Source organism: Morus notabilis, unplaced genomic scaffold, assembly GCF_000414095.1.
Source record: "Morus notabilis unplaced genomic scaffold, ASM41409v2 Scaffold256, whole genome shotgun sequence".
Lineage (NCBI taxonomy): Eukaryota > Viridiplantae > Streptophyta > Magnoliopsida > Rosales > Moraceae > Morus > Morus notabilis.
The window spans coordinates 48,210-66,981 of record NW_010367627.1 but is presented as its reverse complement, the minus strand read 5'-3'; the positions used below and the strand labels follow the sequence as shown (position 1 = coordinate 66,981).

General features: G+C 39.0%; 1 protein-coding gene across 1 annotated transcript in view; it reads left to right on the top strand.

Annotated features, from left to right (window-relative positions):
- Positions 1 to 4,126: 4,126 nt before the first annotated feature.
- LOC21404134 (oxysterol-binding protein-related protein 3A) overlaps positions 4,127 to 18,772 on the top strand; it is a 25,952-nt gene continuing 11,306 nt past the window's right edge. Inside the window, exons 1-5 of the mRNA XM_024175472.1 lie at positions 4,127 to 4,525; positions 5,017 to 5,110; positions 5,499 to 5,615; positions 5,699 to 5,771; positions 5,856 to 5,974. Coding sequence (XP_024031240.1) covers positions 4,428 to 4,525; positions 5,017 to 5,110; positions 5,499 to 5,615; positions 5,699 to 5,771; positions 5,856 to 5,974 — 501 coding nt within the window. The 5' untranslated portion in view covers positions 4,127 to 4,427. The remainder of the gene's footprint in view (positions 4,526 to 5,016; positions 5,111 to 5,498; positions 5,616 to 5,698; positions 5,772 to 5,855; positions 5,975 to 18,772) is intronic.

Below are 18,772 nucleotides of genomic sequence, written 5' to 3'. Positions count from 1 at the left end.
TAATTTTTTTTTCAAAACTCTTATGTAATTTTAATTCATTTTTTATGTGATTTTTTTGAAATATTTTTTTTTCTTTTTACTCTAATTAATGAACTTAATTTTTAAAAAGGCTACATGTTTTGACGCAGATCAAAGTTATTTATTCCCCACTCAACTAGTAAAGGTTAGAACACAAAAAGTTAAAAATAATAAAAGTTATAAAACACCAAAAAGTTTTTCTTTTGATGGTAAATATAAACAAAACGTTCAAAAATTGTATATACAAGAACCCACCTATTTTAATTTCGGTCTTTCTTCTATTTTAAATACTATTTGCATGTATATATGGTCCGTTAATAATTGTTTAACGTATCGATTCATCTTTTTAATTTAGACCATCGATCATAATTTATACGTTTATTGTGAATTGAGGGGCAAGAATTTCGTTGTGTACCATCGATCATAATTTATACGTTTATTGTGAATTGAGGGGCAAAAATTTCGTTGTGTGCCGATGTTAGAAGTGCAATCGATTGCCTCTATTTTTATTTTTATTTTTTTTCTCATTATTTGTTATCTCTATAAAAACTCATGCTTTATAATGTTTATAGCTTATACGTTTTACCTTGAGATAATTCTTGCATTCAGAGTGAAAAAAATCCATATCCATATATCTTAAATAGTTCCTCCATTAACATTGAGGGCTTCTTCTTTTGGAGTTTAACTTGAGTATAATTCTTGAGTTGAATTTGAATTATAATTTGAGTTGAACTTGTAACTTGAGTTTGTGTTTAGTTGTGTACATTTGAGTTATGGTTTAAGATAAGAATCTTTTTGAGTTTGTGTTTGAGTGAGTCAAAACTTGAATTTGTATTTAGATAATTTTTTAATAAAAACTCAATGCTGATGAAAAATTTTAATAGGGTATATGGGTTGGGTTTTATTCGTCTTTTCATTGTCAACGCATAGAAAAAATGCATTTTAATTAGAATTAAAACGAAAAAGTTATAACATTTTTAATAATAGAAAAAATCATGTTCATTAATTTGAGTTCAAGTTTCTAAACTCGAGTTGAAGAGGAAATTTGAACTCGAGTTTTAGTCCTAAACTCAAGTTTGAACTCGAGTTTAAACTTAAAAGAACATGAACTCGAATAAAGTTGTAACTCGAGTTGCATTTTTTTGAGTTTTTCACTCAAAAGAACAAGCCCTGAGTTTTTGTAAATTTTGTTAACAAACTACGGCCTCGTTCACTTTGTGGATTCGGGTTTTTAATTCGAGCTGAGATGTGACATTTTATGAGAGTTTTTCACTGTAGTAGAAAAAAGTTAAATGTAACATTTTCTGAGAGCTTTTTACTGTAGAAACCTAAAACTGAAAACTCGAATCGGTGAAATGAAGAGTCCTTAAAATTTTTTTCAAATGACTATTTACAACATTCTATCTAAATACATATTCAAATTTTATAATTTACTTGCGTATTCAAATGATAGTTTGAATTACAATTCCGATCACCTCAATTTACAAGTTTTGGCTTAAAGCAAGATCTCATTTAGTTTAAGGCTTGAATTGTGTGATTTCAATTTCACTTGAAATAACTTTTCTTTGAATGCATTAGGAAGCGAAAGAAAGGACCATATAGCCCATACGAATGTGCCATGAACATAAAGGTTTTGACCGTATTTGGAATTGATCTCGTTTTTATTTTTCACGTTTTTTAAGAAAGAAAATGAAAACGTTTTTAAAACAGTGTTTGGCGCAATAAAGACAAAAAACAGAAATGAAAACGATTTTTTAGTTTAGTGTAAAATGAGAGAGAAATGAAAAATGATTTTTTTATTTTTTATTTTTGTTTTCTCATATCTCGAGGAGAGAGAAAGAAACAAGGACATTAATGAGTTTTTTTTAGATTAAAAATAATTTCTTAATAAAATTATCAATGCATTTTTAAAAATAATTTATGTTTGAGATTAAAAACGTTTTCATGCAAAAAATAAAATTATTTTAGAATGAGTTCTAAACGCGCTCTCAGTATCCCAATAATATGTATTTGGTTGATTTTTGTTCTCTCTTCTACCTCTACAGAAACCTTTCAAATGTCACAACTTCTTCCTACAATTCCAACGGAGACAGTTCTTCTTTCTGCAACACAAATTGTGATGACTCTTCTATCAATCACAACCGTAAAAGTGGGTAGCAGCCGCTTACTACTGGGAAGTAGCCATTCATGAATCTAGCTTCCCATTGCTCGTTGCTCATCCATTGGTGTCCTGGACACATGACGGTCACCCACCTGAATATTCATTGGTCACCTATTAGTTTACTTGACACTTGTGCTATGTTTGGTAGGAATGAAAGGAAATATGGAAGTGATGGAAAATAATAATGATGGAAAAGAAATTGATTTTATTTTATGTTGTTTAGTATGAGAAGATGGAAAGAAAATGAGTTTACCTTCACTTGTTTGGTATTAAAAGTTAAATTGAGAGGAAAGAAAAAAATTTACTCGTAAATTACTTTTATACCCTTAAATTTTTTGTTTGGATATTGATGGAAAAAAGGTAGTTTAGTAACTTTGCTCACTTTAATTAGTTGTTCCCATTTTTTGCCCACTTGTGAAAAGAAGAAAAATGGTGGGACCCACATGTATTATTTTCCACTCAAATTTCTCTTTTTTTCTCTTTTCTCTCCTACCAAACAACTTACATTTCCATTTTATCTCTCAAAATCTCTCCACCTTCTTCCTTCCTTCTACTTTTCTTTCCTACCAAACATACTCTTAACGGTTACTCAATAGACTAGCCGCTAGTAGATTGTAACCAAGTAACCCAGTCGACTACTCGTTTGAAAAGAGCTAAACATTGAAGGTGGGTGATTGAAAGTGGCTGTAAATCCTTCGTTTTTCAGAACTCTGAAGTAGAAAATTCATCCTCAATTCATTTTCTTTGAGTCCACCTCTCTTATTTTGCCTGGGTTCAATCATATTTAGTTTTTTATTTTCTTTTATTATAGCGACTACAAAGTTTAGAGTCCGTTTGGTTCATGGATTAGAACCACGTGATTAGAACCATTTTTTATTTACGTGTATTTTTTGTGAGAGAAAATACTGTATCGAACCACGAATCATGATTCGAATCAAGAAACAAATCCCTCTACCAAACATCACCTTAGTGCATAGAGTTTGGAGGGAAAACAATCTCAAAGTTAAAGCAGTTTGGCATTGCTTTAGAAAACCTTAATCCCTAACATATTACATGTGCCACCCCTTCCCCTTTTGGCCCTTCTTCTCTGAGTTCGACGCTGCCATTAGCCTTTTGTTGTTCTATCAATCACCGCTGTCGTCGTCTCTTCAATCGTCATTTCACATATCATATATGTATATATAACTAAAAGTGAAATGACTAGTTTCACTTATACAAAAGAATGCAATAATAATAATAATAATAACTTAAAAAAATTAAGGCCCGTCCGGTTTGTTAATTCGAATTTTTAATTTGAGTTGAGATGTGATGTTGTGTGAGAGTTTTTTACTGTAGCAAAAAAGTTAGATGTGACTGTTTTTGAGAGCTTTTTACTGTAACAAAACTCAAATTCTAAATTTGAATCAGCGAAAAGAACAGAGTCTTAAAGATGGGAAGAAGAACTGAGGACTTGGTTGGTTCCTAACTGAGTCTCATATGCCACACTAACTGCTATCAAGTTTCCCAATACTTGGCAGATACGGTTCGATAATGGACGTTCGTCAGTACTAACGTGGGGTTGAATCTGTCAATTTTGCTTGGTCAGTAGTGATAATTCCCGAGGGCTGATTTTGATTCGACAGTTATATGTACAACCCTACACAATGGGGTTTCTAATGGAACTTTTCCAACATTTATATATAAACTTAAAAAATTAAAAGTGTTATTGGAGAAATGACATTTAAAGTGGAATTAGGCATTATTTGAAGCACTATTTTAAAGTGAAGTGGTGATTTCTTAAGAAACAGAGGTCGCAAAACCGCATACACTGTGGTGAGGAGACGAATTTATTTTAAGGACACCGTCTGAAACACAAACCTCAGAGCTCCTACAATTCGATTTTGCCGTTCTTGTTTTCGATATATATCTGTTCTTATTATTGTTGTAAATAATTGTCGGCTAAGGAAAGGAAACCAGGTCATCCACGAAGCAAGAAGCTTCGCTAGCTAGCCGCCACTCTAGACCTCACGCGCTTACGCGTCGACTAGAAAGAGAAAATTAAACAAAAAGAAAAATTTCCAAATATTAATATTTTTTGACTTCAAATCCAAGTACCGCCAACGTGAATTCCTGCTCTTATTCGCTGTTCTCTTCATTAATAAATATTCTAATTCTAAATCCCCAATTTCTTTCATTCAAATTTCCCAATCCCTTGTTTCTCTCTCCAGTTCTCCTCTCTCTCTCTCTGTTTCTCGAAGATCGATCGAAGATGGCTTCAAATGATCCGAAGAAAAATGGAGGTTTCTTCGCCTCCATCGCTTCCAGTTTATCCAATTTTGGTTCCGCCATGACCAAATCCGTCAATGGGTATTCATTCACATTTTCTCTTCTTTTCTATTCCTGTTTGGTTCCCAGGAAAATTGGAGCTTTTGTTTTGGTTTTGGATTCTCTTGCTCAGATTTTGTTTTCCGATCGAAACGGTGTTTGGATCGATGATTCCGAGGTCCAATTTTGTAGTTGGAATCAAGAGAATCTCAATCTAGCTCTTTTCTTTCCACTTGTAGATTGTAATTTGTAAAATCTTCATTTCAGTAACAACAAGTTTGGTGAATTTTGATCAGGCCCGAGAAATGAACGCTCTTGTTTTCAAATTTAGATTGTTGTATTCTTAAATTTAATTTTCCAGTGGGCGTCTTAATTATTTTTTAGTCATTCTAGCATTTAATTTAGTAATGGGATAATCACAAGTAATTAAGGTAGAAGGATGTTTAATTTTCGTGGCTATTCTGGTGTATACGTTGTTTTGTCCAAGATTGTGTTTTGACGATCTGCTCTTTTTTTTTTCTTTTGATACCCAGTTTGTTGGGTTATGAAGGGCTTGAAGTCATTAACCCAGAAGGAGGTACAGAAGATGGTGAAGAGGAAGCAAGGAAAGGAAGATGGAAACAGGAGGTGATTTCCTGCTTTCGCATTTTTCTTGTATACGAAATATATTTCCTCAGGAAAAAAAATGAATTTTTTTTGAAGTACTATACACTATACAGTTATGGTTTGAAGTTTGATATGCTTATTGTGGTTTGCGATAGAAACTAAAATTGTTTATTACATAGTAGACCTGGCCTAGTCCAATACCTACCAATATTTAATTGATTTTCTAAATTTTAATTCGAATTCTTTTCACAGCTAAAACAAAGACATTTTATACAAGGATATCCAAATACTTTTTTTAGTATATCACCAAAATTCTTAACTTCTTATTTTATGTTCTTGTAATTTTCAGTTTAATACTTGCTAGTTATCTATTTCATACTCAATTATCAAGTTATTCTTGTTTTCTTAGGATCGAGATAGTTACTGGAAGATGATGCAGAAGTATATAGGATCTGATGTCACATCAATGGTTACTCTACCGGTACTTATTTTCGAGCCAATGTCTATGCTGCAGAGAATGTCAGAGGTTAGTGTTGGTTGTAATTGGAGGTGAGCTTTTCTTTATTGAGCTTATTTTGCCCAATGATCTCATAAAACTTTTTTCCACAGGTGATGGAGTACTCTTACCTGTTAGATCTGGCAGATGAATGTGAGGATCCTTATATGAGATTGGTGTATGCTTGTAAGAATACCTCTCTTTTGCTCACTTGCTATATCTGTTTAAACGTGCATTTACCGTGACTGACCTAAAAATTGTTGATTGCAGCTTCATGGTTTATATCAGTTTATTATTGCTTTGAACGACCATGGAAGCCATTTAATCCAATACTTGGTGAAACCTATGAAATGGTTAATCATGGTGGCATCACATTCATTGCAGAGCAGGTAAGTGATAGAAACCTCTACTAATCAGCAAGAACAGAATCAAAAGAATATGAATTTCATTCAACTGCAATCGATACCTACAACAATGGTGATTTCCGAGAGATCACCTACTGTCCTCACTAAACTATACACATTCCAAAAGCCCCTAAACTCTCGAGCCCGAACTTATTTATAGGCTCCCCTGCTAACACACTAACAAATCTAACCAACTAACCAATTTCAGTTATTACTAAAGAAGCTTCCCCAGCAAGACTGCTGAAAGCTTTCTCAATAAGATTCCACAGTAAACCACCTCCATGTCAGCCACTAATAGCTAACGGTTCTTCCTTCTACTATAGACCAGCAATCCCCGATTCTCATCATCACCCCCCCAATGCGCAAGAACCTTGTCCTCAAGGTTCAAGTGAGGAAACTGAGCAGACAACAACTCCCACAACTCCTAAGTGCTGTCACATTCAGGAAGATCCTTCCATTGAACCAGGTGCTCAATCGAACCATCCAAAAGCTTCCTAGATTGCAGCAGTGCCGCGGGTTCAACTGCCAGTCCCATGTCCTCTGTAAAAGTAGCCGGTAACTGCTGCACGGGAGTAGATGACTGTAGCACTTTCCGCAGCTGGGACACATGGAATACATCATGAATGCGCGCAAAAGAAGGAAGCTAGAGACGATACGCAACCTCGCCAACCCGCTCCATCACCTGAAATGGCCCGTAAAAATGAGGCCTCAACTTCTCATTGCGCTGACGAGCCAGCGACCGTAGACGGTAGGGCTGGAGCTTCAGGTAAAACCCAATCCCCTACCCTAAATTGGACATCCTGTCGCTTCTTGTCAGCATACAACTTCATCCGATGTTGGGCAATGGTCAATTTCTCCTTCAACTCCCGCAGTATGTCATTCCGATCACGCAACTGATGATTAACAGCTTCCACAACTGAGCTATCCTCCTCCCAACGGAACAGAATAGGTGCCTCACGGCCATACAAATCACGAAAGGGCGTCATGCCAGCCGAGCTATGGAAGGTAGTATTGAACCAAATCTCGGCCCACCCCAACCAATTAGGCCACAGACGTGGTTTGTTACCCACAAAAACACCTCAAATAATCCTCCAAACTCCGGTTAACCACCTCCGTCTGGCCATCTGTTTGTGGATGATAAACGGAGCTCATGCGAAGCTTGGTACCGGCCAGGCGGAACAATTCCTTCCAAAAGTGACTGATGAACACTCGATCCCTGTTCGAAACAATGGAGCGCGGAAAACCATGCAAACGGACTACTTCGTTCACAAAAACGTCCGCTTCTTCCCTAGCTGTAAAAGGATGAGATAGCGAGAAAAAATGCACATATTTGGTGAGACGATCCACCACCACCATGATTGTATCACGTCCCAAGGCCTTAGGCAAGCCCCCAATAAAGTCTAAAGAGACATCATCCTAAACTTGCTCCGGAATTGGCAAGGGTTGTAACAATCCGGCCGGCTTAAGGGCATCATACTTCACCCGCTGGTAGATGTCGCACTCTGCGACCAAGCGCTAAATATCACGCTTCATACCCTCCCAAAATAAGACATCCGCCAAACGCTTATAAGTGCGAAAGAAACCAGAATGTCTTCCCATAACTGATGAGTGAAACTCTCGAAAAAACTTTGGGATTAAGGGAGAATGCTGTGGTAACACCAACTTGTTTTTGTAATAGAGGCGGCCCCCTTTGAGCTGATAATCGACTTTGAATTGAGGGTCGACCAAGAGGCCTTGAATAATCAATCGCAACTTATCATCCTTTTGCACTACCTCCTCAATAGCTTCCAACTCCTGTGTGTGCACAACTGAAAGCACTTGCAAATGGGGTCCTCATGCTTTCTGGACAAGGCATCTGCTACACAGTTATCCCTCCCCGGTTTATACTGAATTTCAAAATCCAAACCAATGAGTTTACAAATCCACCGTTGTTGAGCCTCATTCATAACTTGCTGTTCAAGAAGAAACCGCAAGTTCTATTGATCCATTCTCACAATAAAGTGTCTTCCCTAAAGATAATGACGCCACTTTTTCGTGGCCAAGACGACCGTCATTAGCTCGCATTCATACACAGATTTGGCGCGACCTCGATTAGAAAGTGATTGGCTGATAAAAGCAATTGGCCTATTGTCCTGCATCAAAACGGCCTCCAACCCGTGTCTCGAAGCATCAGTCTCGATGATAAAGGTTTTAGTGAAATCCGGTAAAGCGAGCACTGGAATAGTGACCATCCGATGTTTTAACCCCTCAAAAGCGCCATGCGCTTCAGAAGTCCACAAAAAAGCATCTTTTTTAAGGAGACGTGTTAGAGGCTTAGCCACCTTCCCATAATCCTTCACAAAACGTTTGTAACCGTAGATCCCGAACTGTCTTGGGCACGGGCCAATCAACCATGGCGGTAATTTTTGCCGGATCCGCTTGAACACCAGTGTCAGTGATGATATGGCCTAAATATTCCACCCGACGTTGCCCAAAAACACACTTTTTCGTGTTGGCCACCAACTGGTGTTGTTGTAGCAAGGCAAAAACACATTGCAGGTGCTGCATATGGGAAGTCCAATCCTTACTGTAGACAAGGATATCATCGAAGAAAATCAGGACAAACTGCCGTAAGTGAGGTCGGAAAACCTCGTTCATTAAGGATTGAAAGGTGGCCGGGGTGTTTGTTAAGCCGAAAGGCATAACCAGGAACTCGTAATGACCGACGTGAATTTGAAAAGCTGTTTTCGGTGTATCCTCCTCACGCACCCTAATTTGATGGTAGCCGGACTTCAAATCCAACTTGGAAAAGAAGACCCCCAAGCTCATCCAACAATTCATCTATAGCGGGGATCGGAAACCGATCAGGAACGGTAAGTTTGTTTAGTGCGCGATAGTCCACGCAAAAGCGCCACTCTCTGGATTTCTTCTTGACCAACAATACCGGACTAGAAAACGGGCTGTTACTATGCTTAATGATTCTCGCTGCCATAATTTCTTTCACAATTCGTTCAATCTCATTCTTTTGAGAATTGAGGAAAACGATATGGTCGCAATTCGGAGGATCCGCCCCCTCCTTAAGTGGAATTGTATGATCATGAAACCGTGAAGGAGGAAGGCTTGCCGGAGGTTCAAAAACCGAATGAAATTCTGTAAGCAACTCCTCCAAAGCAGCATCCTCGACTTTTCCAGCCGACTGGTCCAAAATGGACACTTGCCCAAATTCCACCAAAAACCCCTGGCCCTCTTCTTGAATTGCTTTAAGCATTGCTTTGAGAGACACTAATGTTTTGGATAAGGAGGGGTCGCCTTGAAGTAAAACTCGTTTGCCTTGCCAGTCGAACTGCATAGTTAATTTCTTCCAATTGGCACGTATTTCACCTAACATGCCAAGCCAACTAATTCCTAAAATAACATCGGCACTACCAAGCTCGATAGGGAAGAAATCTTGTATTATCTGCAACCCTTGTAAACTAACCTCCACTTGGCGGCACACCCCTTGCCCAGCCACTTTGTAGCCATTCCCAACCATTATACCGAAACTAGGTGTACCATCTATTGGAAGTTTTAGTTCCTCAACAATTCCTCGAGAAATGAAATTATGAGAAGCCCTTGAAGCAATTAAAATAACCGCTTCTCTGCTCAAGATCGTACCTTTCACTTTCATGGTATTAATGGACGGAATCTCGACAATTGAATTCATGGAGAGCTCCAAGGGTTCTTCTTCCTGCGTCAACAGTTGCTCGATGTCCTCTTCAGCCACGGCCTCTTCATCCTAGGCCGCAATAAGAACTTGGAGCTGGGGATTTTTACAAACGTGACTGACTCGCCACTTTTCTTCACATCGGAAGCATAAACCCCGCTCCCGCCGTTGCTGCATTTCGGCATCTGAAATCATCCTCCTGAAATTCTCACTCTTCCTAACAAACTGAGATGGAGCAATAATAGGTTCTTTGTTGACAGACACGTTGGATTGAAGAGAGTTGCTGCGTGTCATCACCGGCGCTGTCTTTTTTCCTTCAGTCGGTCTTGGTGGTGTCCAGCTGGAACCACTCACAGAAGGACCACCTCCCGCAACAGACCCCTTTAATCAATTATAATCTTTGAAAAAACCAGTTTCCTCCTTACTCGGGTTGGGTCTTAAAGCCCGCTTCATGTGAGCCCGTTCAAGGGCCCAATTCTTTTCCTCAACTTTTTGGGCCAAGTCCATCAGCTGGACGAGAGAGGCAGGCTTCACCATTCTGACTTCCGCCTTGATCTCCTCGGCCAGACCATTCGAGAAGGCTCCCATGAGATTCTTCGTTGGCTTCTCTCAAAGGGGATGAGAGCAGCTCAAATTTCTCACGAAACTCCGCCACCGATGAGTCTTGTCGCAAAGCAATTAAAGCCTCGTAATGGTTGCCAGTTTGCGAAGACCGAAACCACTGTATCTAAAGAATTCTTAGAGCCGGATTTAGGTTTTTAGGAAAAAGAATAATTCTTATTATTCTAGAAAATAATTCTGTACAGCCACTATTTATATACAATTAGGGATAACCACAGCCGGTTTTAAATCCCCTGATTTCAGCCCTATATTAGGTAACTCCTTATCTAGAAAAATCAGGAAACAAATCAAATCCCTACAAAATAGGAAACTACAGCTATACAATTAGCCTATTCTAATGACTTTCCACACTCCCCCTCAAGCTGGAGAATGTATGTCAATCATTCCCAGCTTGGATAGTAGGGTATCGAAGTGAGTTCTTGCAATGGCTTTGGTGAACACGTCTGCAGTTTGTTGTCGTGTGGGCGTGTAGACAACTTCCACAATTCCATCCTCTATCTTTACTTTGATAACTTGACGGTCTATTTCCACGTGCTTGGTGCGATCATGAAGGACTGGATTCTTCGAAATATTGATGGCTGCTTGATTGTCACACAACAGTTCCATAGGAGTCTTGATTGGGAGTTGTAGTTCTTCTAGGAGTCTTCTTAGCCACATTCCTTCGCAAATTCCATGAGCTAGGGCCCTGAACTCAGCTTCAGCACTACTCCGAGCGACTATTGATTGCTTTTTGCTCCTCCAGCTGACAAGGTTTCCCCATACAAACGAACAGTATCTAGAGGTTGATCGCCTATTAGTCAAAGATCCCGCCCAATCTGCATCTGACATGATCTCTATGCCCCTGTTTGTTCCTTTCTTGAAAAATAAACCTTTGCCGGGAGACATCTTTAAGTACCTCAAAATCTTGTATACTGCTTCTTGATGCTCTTCATTCGGACTATTCATGAATTGACTGACCGTACTGACAGCGAAGTTGATGTCTGGTCTTGTGTGAGATAGGTAGATTAGTTTGCCCACTAACCTTTGATGTCTTCCTTTATCTACCGGACCTGAATCTTCTTTAGTCCCCATTTTGTTGAAAGGATCCATAGGAGTGTCTAAAGGCTTGCAACCAAGCATGCCTGTTTCTTCTAGTAAGTCTAGTGTATACCACTTCCGTGAGACTGAAATTCCTTTGCTAGACCGTGCTACTTCCATTCTAAGAAAGTATCTTAGAGCTCCAAGGTCTTTGATTTCAAATTCCCGACTCAGGGTTCCCTTTAGCTGAGCAATTTCTGCCTCATTGTTCCTAGTAACAATTATGTTATCAACATAGACAATAAGGATTGTAATCCTACCATCCGAAGTTCTATTGATGAATAACGTGTGATTTGATTGTCCTTGTAAATATCCCTGCTCCTTAACTGCCTTGGTAAACCTGTCAAACCAGGCTCTTGGCGATTGCTTGAGACCATATAGTGATTTTCGAAGTCTGCACACCTGTTTGACGCCTTGTGATTGCTCGAGCCCAGGTGGAATTTCCATATATACTTCCTCTTCCAAGTTATCATTGAGGAATGCATTTTTAACATCAAATTGATGCAAGTTCCAATCAAGGTTGACAGCTAAGGAAAGTAGTACTCGAATGGTATTCATCTTTGCCACTGGAGCGAATGTTTCCTGATAATCGATGCCATAAGTCTGTGTGAAGCCCTTTGCCACAAGTCTTGCCTTGTACCTGTCAATACTTCCATCTGCTTTATATTTAACAGTGAAAACCCACTTACAACTTACTGCTTGTTTGCCCTGAGGAAGGTGTGTAAGCTCCCAAGTACTATTCTTTTGTAAGGCTCTTAACTCCTCATTAACAGCTTGTTCCCATTCTGGATGTAGTAGCGCCTCTTGGATGTTCCCTGGTATCTGAATACTGTCTAGATTGGTGGTGAAGGCCCTGTAACTCGAGATAGTTTCTCATAGGACACAAAGTATGAGATAGGATGTTGAGTGTACGATCTAATCCCTTTTCTTTGAGCAATTGGCTTAGTAAGATCATCAGGCACGCACAAATCATTAGAATAAGGCTCGGATTCAGTGCTACCTTGTATTACTTCATTTGAAGTTGAACTCGGGTTGTCTGCTTGGCAAGGCATAGGAATCTCCGGATGTTCTACTGGTTTAGGGATCTTCTTCCTCCTGGTGTAGACTAGGAGTTCCTTCTCAGCCTCGGGATGTAAATGGGTGATATCACTCATTGGTTCATCTAACATCATGCTATCCTAAAACTGATATTCTTCTTGCACTTTTTCCCCCTGAATAGCGGTTTTGGAATAAAATGGAACATTTTCCATGAAGGTCACATCCATAGTGGTGTATGTCTTTCTGGTGGATGGACAGTAGCACTTATACCCTTTTTGATGAGGAAAGTACCCTAGGAACAAACACTTACGAGACTTAGGATCAAGTTTGCTGCGTTGATGAGAGGGAATATGGACATAGGCTGAACATCCGAATACCTTGAGTGGTATAGTGTTCACCACTCGGCTTTGTGGGAAGATTTTGAGAAGTACTTGGCATGGTGTACTAAACTTCAAGATTCGAGATGGCATCCTATTAATTAGATAAGTAGCAGTTAAAACTGCTTCCCCCTAAAAACGTTTTGGTAAATTACTGAAAAATAAGATAGAACGGGCTACTCAAGGAGATGTCTGTTCTTCCTTTCTGCGATTCCATTTTGTTGAGGGGTATATGTACATGAGCTTTGATGGATAATGCCATTCTCGAGAAGGTAGGGTCCTAGAATTGAATTGAAGTATTCTCGAGCATTGTCGGTTCGAAAGACTTGAACAGTGGCTTGAAACTGATTTTTTATCATAGAGTGGAAGGTCCTAAACAAGGGTCCAGCCTCTGATTTTTCTTTCATAAGGAATACCTAGATAGCTCGAGTGTGATAATCAATAAAGGATACAAACCATCTTGCACCAGTTATATTTGGAATCCGAGATGGTCCCCAAATATCACTGTGTATGACAGAGAAAGGATGAGAAGATTTGTACCCTTGAATAAGGTATGTGCTACGACAATGCTTTGAAAGTTGACAAACTTCACATTAGAAAAATTTTGGATTTTTATTGATAAATAATGAAGGGAACATTTTTGCCAAGTACATGAAATTTGAGTGTCGTAAACGGAAATGCAGTAACCTAATGCTACTGTCTTTATTTGAATAAAAAAACATAGAAGTATCCGAATTTTGAACTGAGGAGGTCATGGAGTGATAGGCCCGAGAGTGAGGATAAGCCTTGTCCCTAATCCAGTAGAGTCCCTGATTTTTCTTAGCATTGCCAATCATCTTCCCCGAATCCAAATCCTGAAATAAACAAGAAGTGGGTGAAAACTTAGCAACACATTTAGAATCTTTAGTAAGTTTGTTGACAGATAGCAAATTGCATGTTAATTTGGGAACCAAAAGAACGGACTGAAGAGTTAATGTATTAGAGATGACCACTTTCCAATTCCTGTTACTGGAGAAAGTGATCCATCAGCAATCCGGACTTTATACTCTTTAAGGCAAGGACAACATTCTTGAAATAATGAAGCATCATGTGGTCTGAGGCTCCTGAATCAACAATCCAGTTTGCGGAGTCCTCTGTTTTGACATGATTAGCGGCTGAAAAAATACCTTTCTGGGCAGCAGATCCCGTGGAGACAGTTGGGCCAAGATTGGAATTCTAGTTGAACATTTGCTGCAGCCATTTGATTTGCTCCTTGCTAAAGAGACTTGGTTCCATGCTTGTGGGTTTTTCCTTGTCTTCGGGGGCTGCAACAAAACTCCGGGCTTCTCTTTCTTGACTTGGCTTCCAATAGGTGGGCTTTCTATGGATTTTCCAGCAAGTGTCTCGAGTGTGACCTGTTTTCCTGCAGTGATCACACCAAGGCCGAGTTTTCTTTTGTTTTGTGTCATGGGCTGCATTGACTCCTCTCTTGCTGCAAGGGCTGAAGCTTCGTTACCTGTGGGCAGTAACCTTCCTAGCATAAGTTTCTTCCTACTTTCTTCTCGTCTGACTTCCGAGAATGCTTCTCGAATGGATGGGAGTGGCTTGGTTCCAAGAATCCTCCCCCTTACTTCATCGAGGGATTTGTCAAGCCCTAGAAGAAACTTGAAAACTCTTTCTTTCTCTATAATTTTCTTGTAGAGGGTTTCATCTCCAGGACATTCCCAAGCCGGACTATCAAACATGTCTAGTTGTCTCCAATAATGAGTGAGACAATTATAGTATTGAGTGACATTTGATTCACCCTGCCGTAGATCATGAAGTGCCCCCTTTGATCTCGAATAATTCAGCAGTGTTTTCGTTATCGAAATAAGTCTCTTGAGCCGCCATCCAAATTTCATGTGCAGTGTTGTAGAACAAGAAATTTTGCCCTATGTCTGCGTCCATGGTGTTGACTAGCCAAGACATCACCATATTATTTTCTGCTTTCCAGATCTTGTTCTGGGGGTCAGTCGGTTTTGGTGCTGTAGCCAATCCCGTGAGGTAATCGTCCTTCCCTTTGCCTGAGATAAACATCATTACTGACTTGGTCCATTGGAGATAATTCTGACCATTCAACTTGTGTTGAGTGATGAGAAGAAGGGACCCCTCTGACCGGCCAGCATTAATACTGTCCTGACCAGCCATGGTTCTTGAAGTGCTGTCAGTTTCTGATGCCATGAGGTTTAGGGTTTTTTCCGGTTGATGACTGAAACAAAACTAGGGTTATGGAATACTAGTTTTTCCCGGTTGAGGACTGAAACGAAACTAGGGTTATGGCTTGAAAAGAAATCCTAAAAACCGGATCAGAAGCCTTGCTCTGATACCATGAAGAATTCTTAGAGCCGGATTTAGGTTTTTAGGAGAAAGAATAATTCTTATTATTCCAGAAAACAATTATGTACAGTCACTATTTATATACAATTAGGGATAACCACAGCCGGTTTTAAATCCATTGATTTTAGCCCTATATTAGGTAACTTCTTATCTAGAGAAATCAGGAAACAAATCAAATCCCTACAAAATAGGAAACTACAGCTATACAATCAGCCTATTCTAACGACTTTCCACAGTATCACAGACTCCTTGAATCTCGGCCATGAAATGTGACAAGATATGGATTCCATCCACTGGAACTAGTTCAACGCCTTCCTTTCGAGACCGATAACAGCCGCCACCACTCGTTCCGCCTCCTCAACACCTTGGACCTGGAAGTACCGCTCAAGCCGGAACAACCAGCCGAGCGGATCGTCGCCGTTGAAAAGAGGAATCTCCATTCGGCGAAATCTTGATTCTCTGCCACTCGGTGCTGATCCATAACCGGGGTGAGATGCTGCCTTCATTGTCGTTCAAAGCAGAAGCCCTAGCCTGCTCTGTCGGTGGATTCGCGTCATTCCCCGATCTCATCCAATCAGTAAGCTCCTTCATGTATTCCTTCACAGCTCCGATGTCCACCGAAAGTTGTCCGACAACTCCTTTGAGTTCTCCGACGTCCGATTTGAGCTCTCCGCGATCCGATTTGAGCTCTCCAACGTCTTTCTCCACATATTCCAATGTTCCATCCATTTTTCTATCGCGTCTTGAAGCTACCATTCCCATGGACCATATTCTTCTCCAATCTGGGTTCTGCTCACGTCTCGAATGAATTCAAGGATAAATTCAAAGAAATTCTTACCGTCAGTAGGAATTGTTTGTGGATTACGAACAGCTATAATGGATGAACCTAATAAGATAGCAATTACAACCCAAGAAGTAATAAGTACTTGGGCATGAACTTGGAAACCTCCTATTTTCCAATAGAGATGTTGGCCTACTTCCACGCCGGATATATCGCATAACCCTTTTAGTGTGTTGATGGAACATAATAAAACATTCATATTACCCTCTGAAAGAAATATAACTTTATTTAAAAGGAATTATTTTGATTCAACCATCCCTTTTTCTACTTGCCCGCTTGAATTGTATATTTTGAATATCAACTAATCACATAATAGCCTCAGTTATTTTTATTTCTTTTGTGCGATTCAATAAATCTATTCTATGGAGTTCCAAAAATAATTTACTTATCTTATTATTATCTTATTATTAATCAAGAATTTCGTATATAGCTAGAACGACCCTCACAAATTGCAAATACTAATTTGTTAAGAATTAATCGGATTGAAGCTATAGCGTCATCATTCGCTGGAATAGAAATATCTGCTAGATCCGGGTCACAATTTGTATCGATTAAACAAATCGTTGGAATTCGCAAAGTGATACATTCTTGAAGAGCCGTATATTCTTCTTGCTGATCAACAATTATTACAATATCAGGTAACCCTGTCATATATTTAATCCCGTCCAGATATGTTTGCAAGTGAGATATTTGTCTCTTCAACACAGCTGCATCTCTCTTCGGAAGGCGTTTGAGTCTGCCTGTTTTTTGTTCCGTTCTCAAGTCCCTGAACTTATGAAGTCTCGTTTCTGTAGTATACCAATTCGTTAACATACCACCAAGCCATTTTTTATTAACATAATGACACCGAGCCTTTATTGCAGCCTGTGCTACTGAATCAGCTGCTTTATTTTTGGTACCAACAATTAAGAATTGTTTTCCCCTGCTTGCTGCATCAAAAACTAAATCACAAGCTTCTGATAAAAACCGAGCCGTTCTAGTAAGATTTATAATATGAATACCTTTACGCTTTGCAGAGATATAAGGTGCCATTTTAGGATTCCATTTCCTAGTACCATGACCAAAATGAATTCCTGCGTCCATCATCTCTTCCAAATTGATGTTCCAGTATCGTCTTGTCATTTCTCCCCACACGTCTTCTCTTTTTTTTCTTTGAAAAAAAAAAGAGATGAGGTACCTGAAAATAGAAATAAATAATTGTTCCCACGGAACCTTCTCTTCTAACGTAGATTGGCCGTTGATACACGATCCAAGCCGGTCATTTTTTTATTTATTTTTTCGATTCGTTATTATCTTTAGTACTATTACCAAATCGACTGCAACACAAATAGAAAAAAGGGGGATGAATCCGCTCTTAAAAATCATTAAATCCTAGAAATAAGTGTTTTGATGTATCATGTATATTGGTTGAAATGCAAAAATCAAATAATTCTTTGTGGTGGAACAAAATATCTCTCCATTCTTGAAGAGCCGTATATTCTTCTTGCTGATCAACAATTATTACAATATCAGGTAACCCTGTCATATATTTAATCCCGCCCAGATATGTTTGCAAGTGAGATATTTGTCTCTTCAACACAGCCGCATCTCTCTTCGGAAGGCGTTTGAGTCTGCCTGTTTTTTGTTCCGTTCTCAAATCCCTGAACTTATGAAGTCTCGTTTCTGTAGTATACCAATTCGTTAACATACCACCAAGCCATTTTTTATTAACATAATGACACCGAGCCTTTATTGCAGCCTGTGCTACTGAATCAGCTGCTTTATTTTTGGTACCAACAATTAAGAATTGTTTTCCCCTGCTTGCTGCATCAAAAACTAAATCACAAGCTTCTGATAAAAACCGAGCCGTTCTAGTAAGATTTATAATATGAATACCTTTACGCTTTGCAGAGATATAAGGTGCCATTTTAGGATTCCATTTCCTAGTACCATGACCAAAATGAATTCCTGCGTCCATCATCTCTTCCAAATTGATGTTCCAGTATCGTCTTGTCATTTCTCCCCACACGTCTTCTCTTTTTTTTCTTTGAAAAAAAAAAGAGATGAGGTACCTGAAAATAGAAATAAATAATTGTTCCCACGGAACCTTCTCTTCTAACGTAGATTGGCCGTTGATACACGATCCAAGCCGGTCATTTTTTTATTTATTTTTTCGATTCGTTATTATCTTTAGTACTATTACCAAATCAAATGACTGCAACACAAATAGAAAAAAAGGGGATGAATCCGCTCTTAAGAATCATTAAATCCTAGAAATAAGTGTTCTGATGTATCATGTATATTGGTTGAAATGCAAAAATCAAATAATTCTTTGTGGTGGAACAAAATATCTCTCATTTCGCACTCAAATAAATTCTTCTTTTTGGTTTCCAAAGGAATGTTATTATGCTGCTTTGAACGGTGCACTAATCCTTTGAATCCGGTACCAACGGGTATCATCCCCCCTAGAACAACATTCTCTTTCAGACCCTTCAACCAATCGATACGACCGCGTAGAGCGGCTTTTGCTAAAACTCGAGCAGTTTCTTGAAAACTCGCTTCGGATATGAAACTTTGAGTATTTAGAGATGCTTTCGTTATTCCCAATAATATAGCTTGGTAACAAATCGCTTCTTTCAAAGCACGCCCCGTTCGTTCCGCTCGAAACAATCCAATTAGTTCTCCGGGTAAAAAAACATTAGACATTCCATCTTCTGAAACCAACACTTTTGATGTTATTTGACGCACAATAATTTCTATATGTCTATTATGGATCTGCACACCCTGGGATCGATAAACTTTTTGGATCTTAT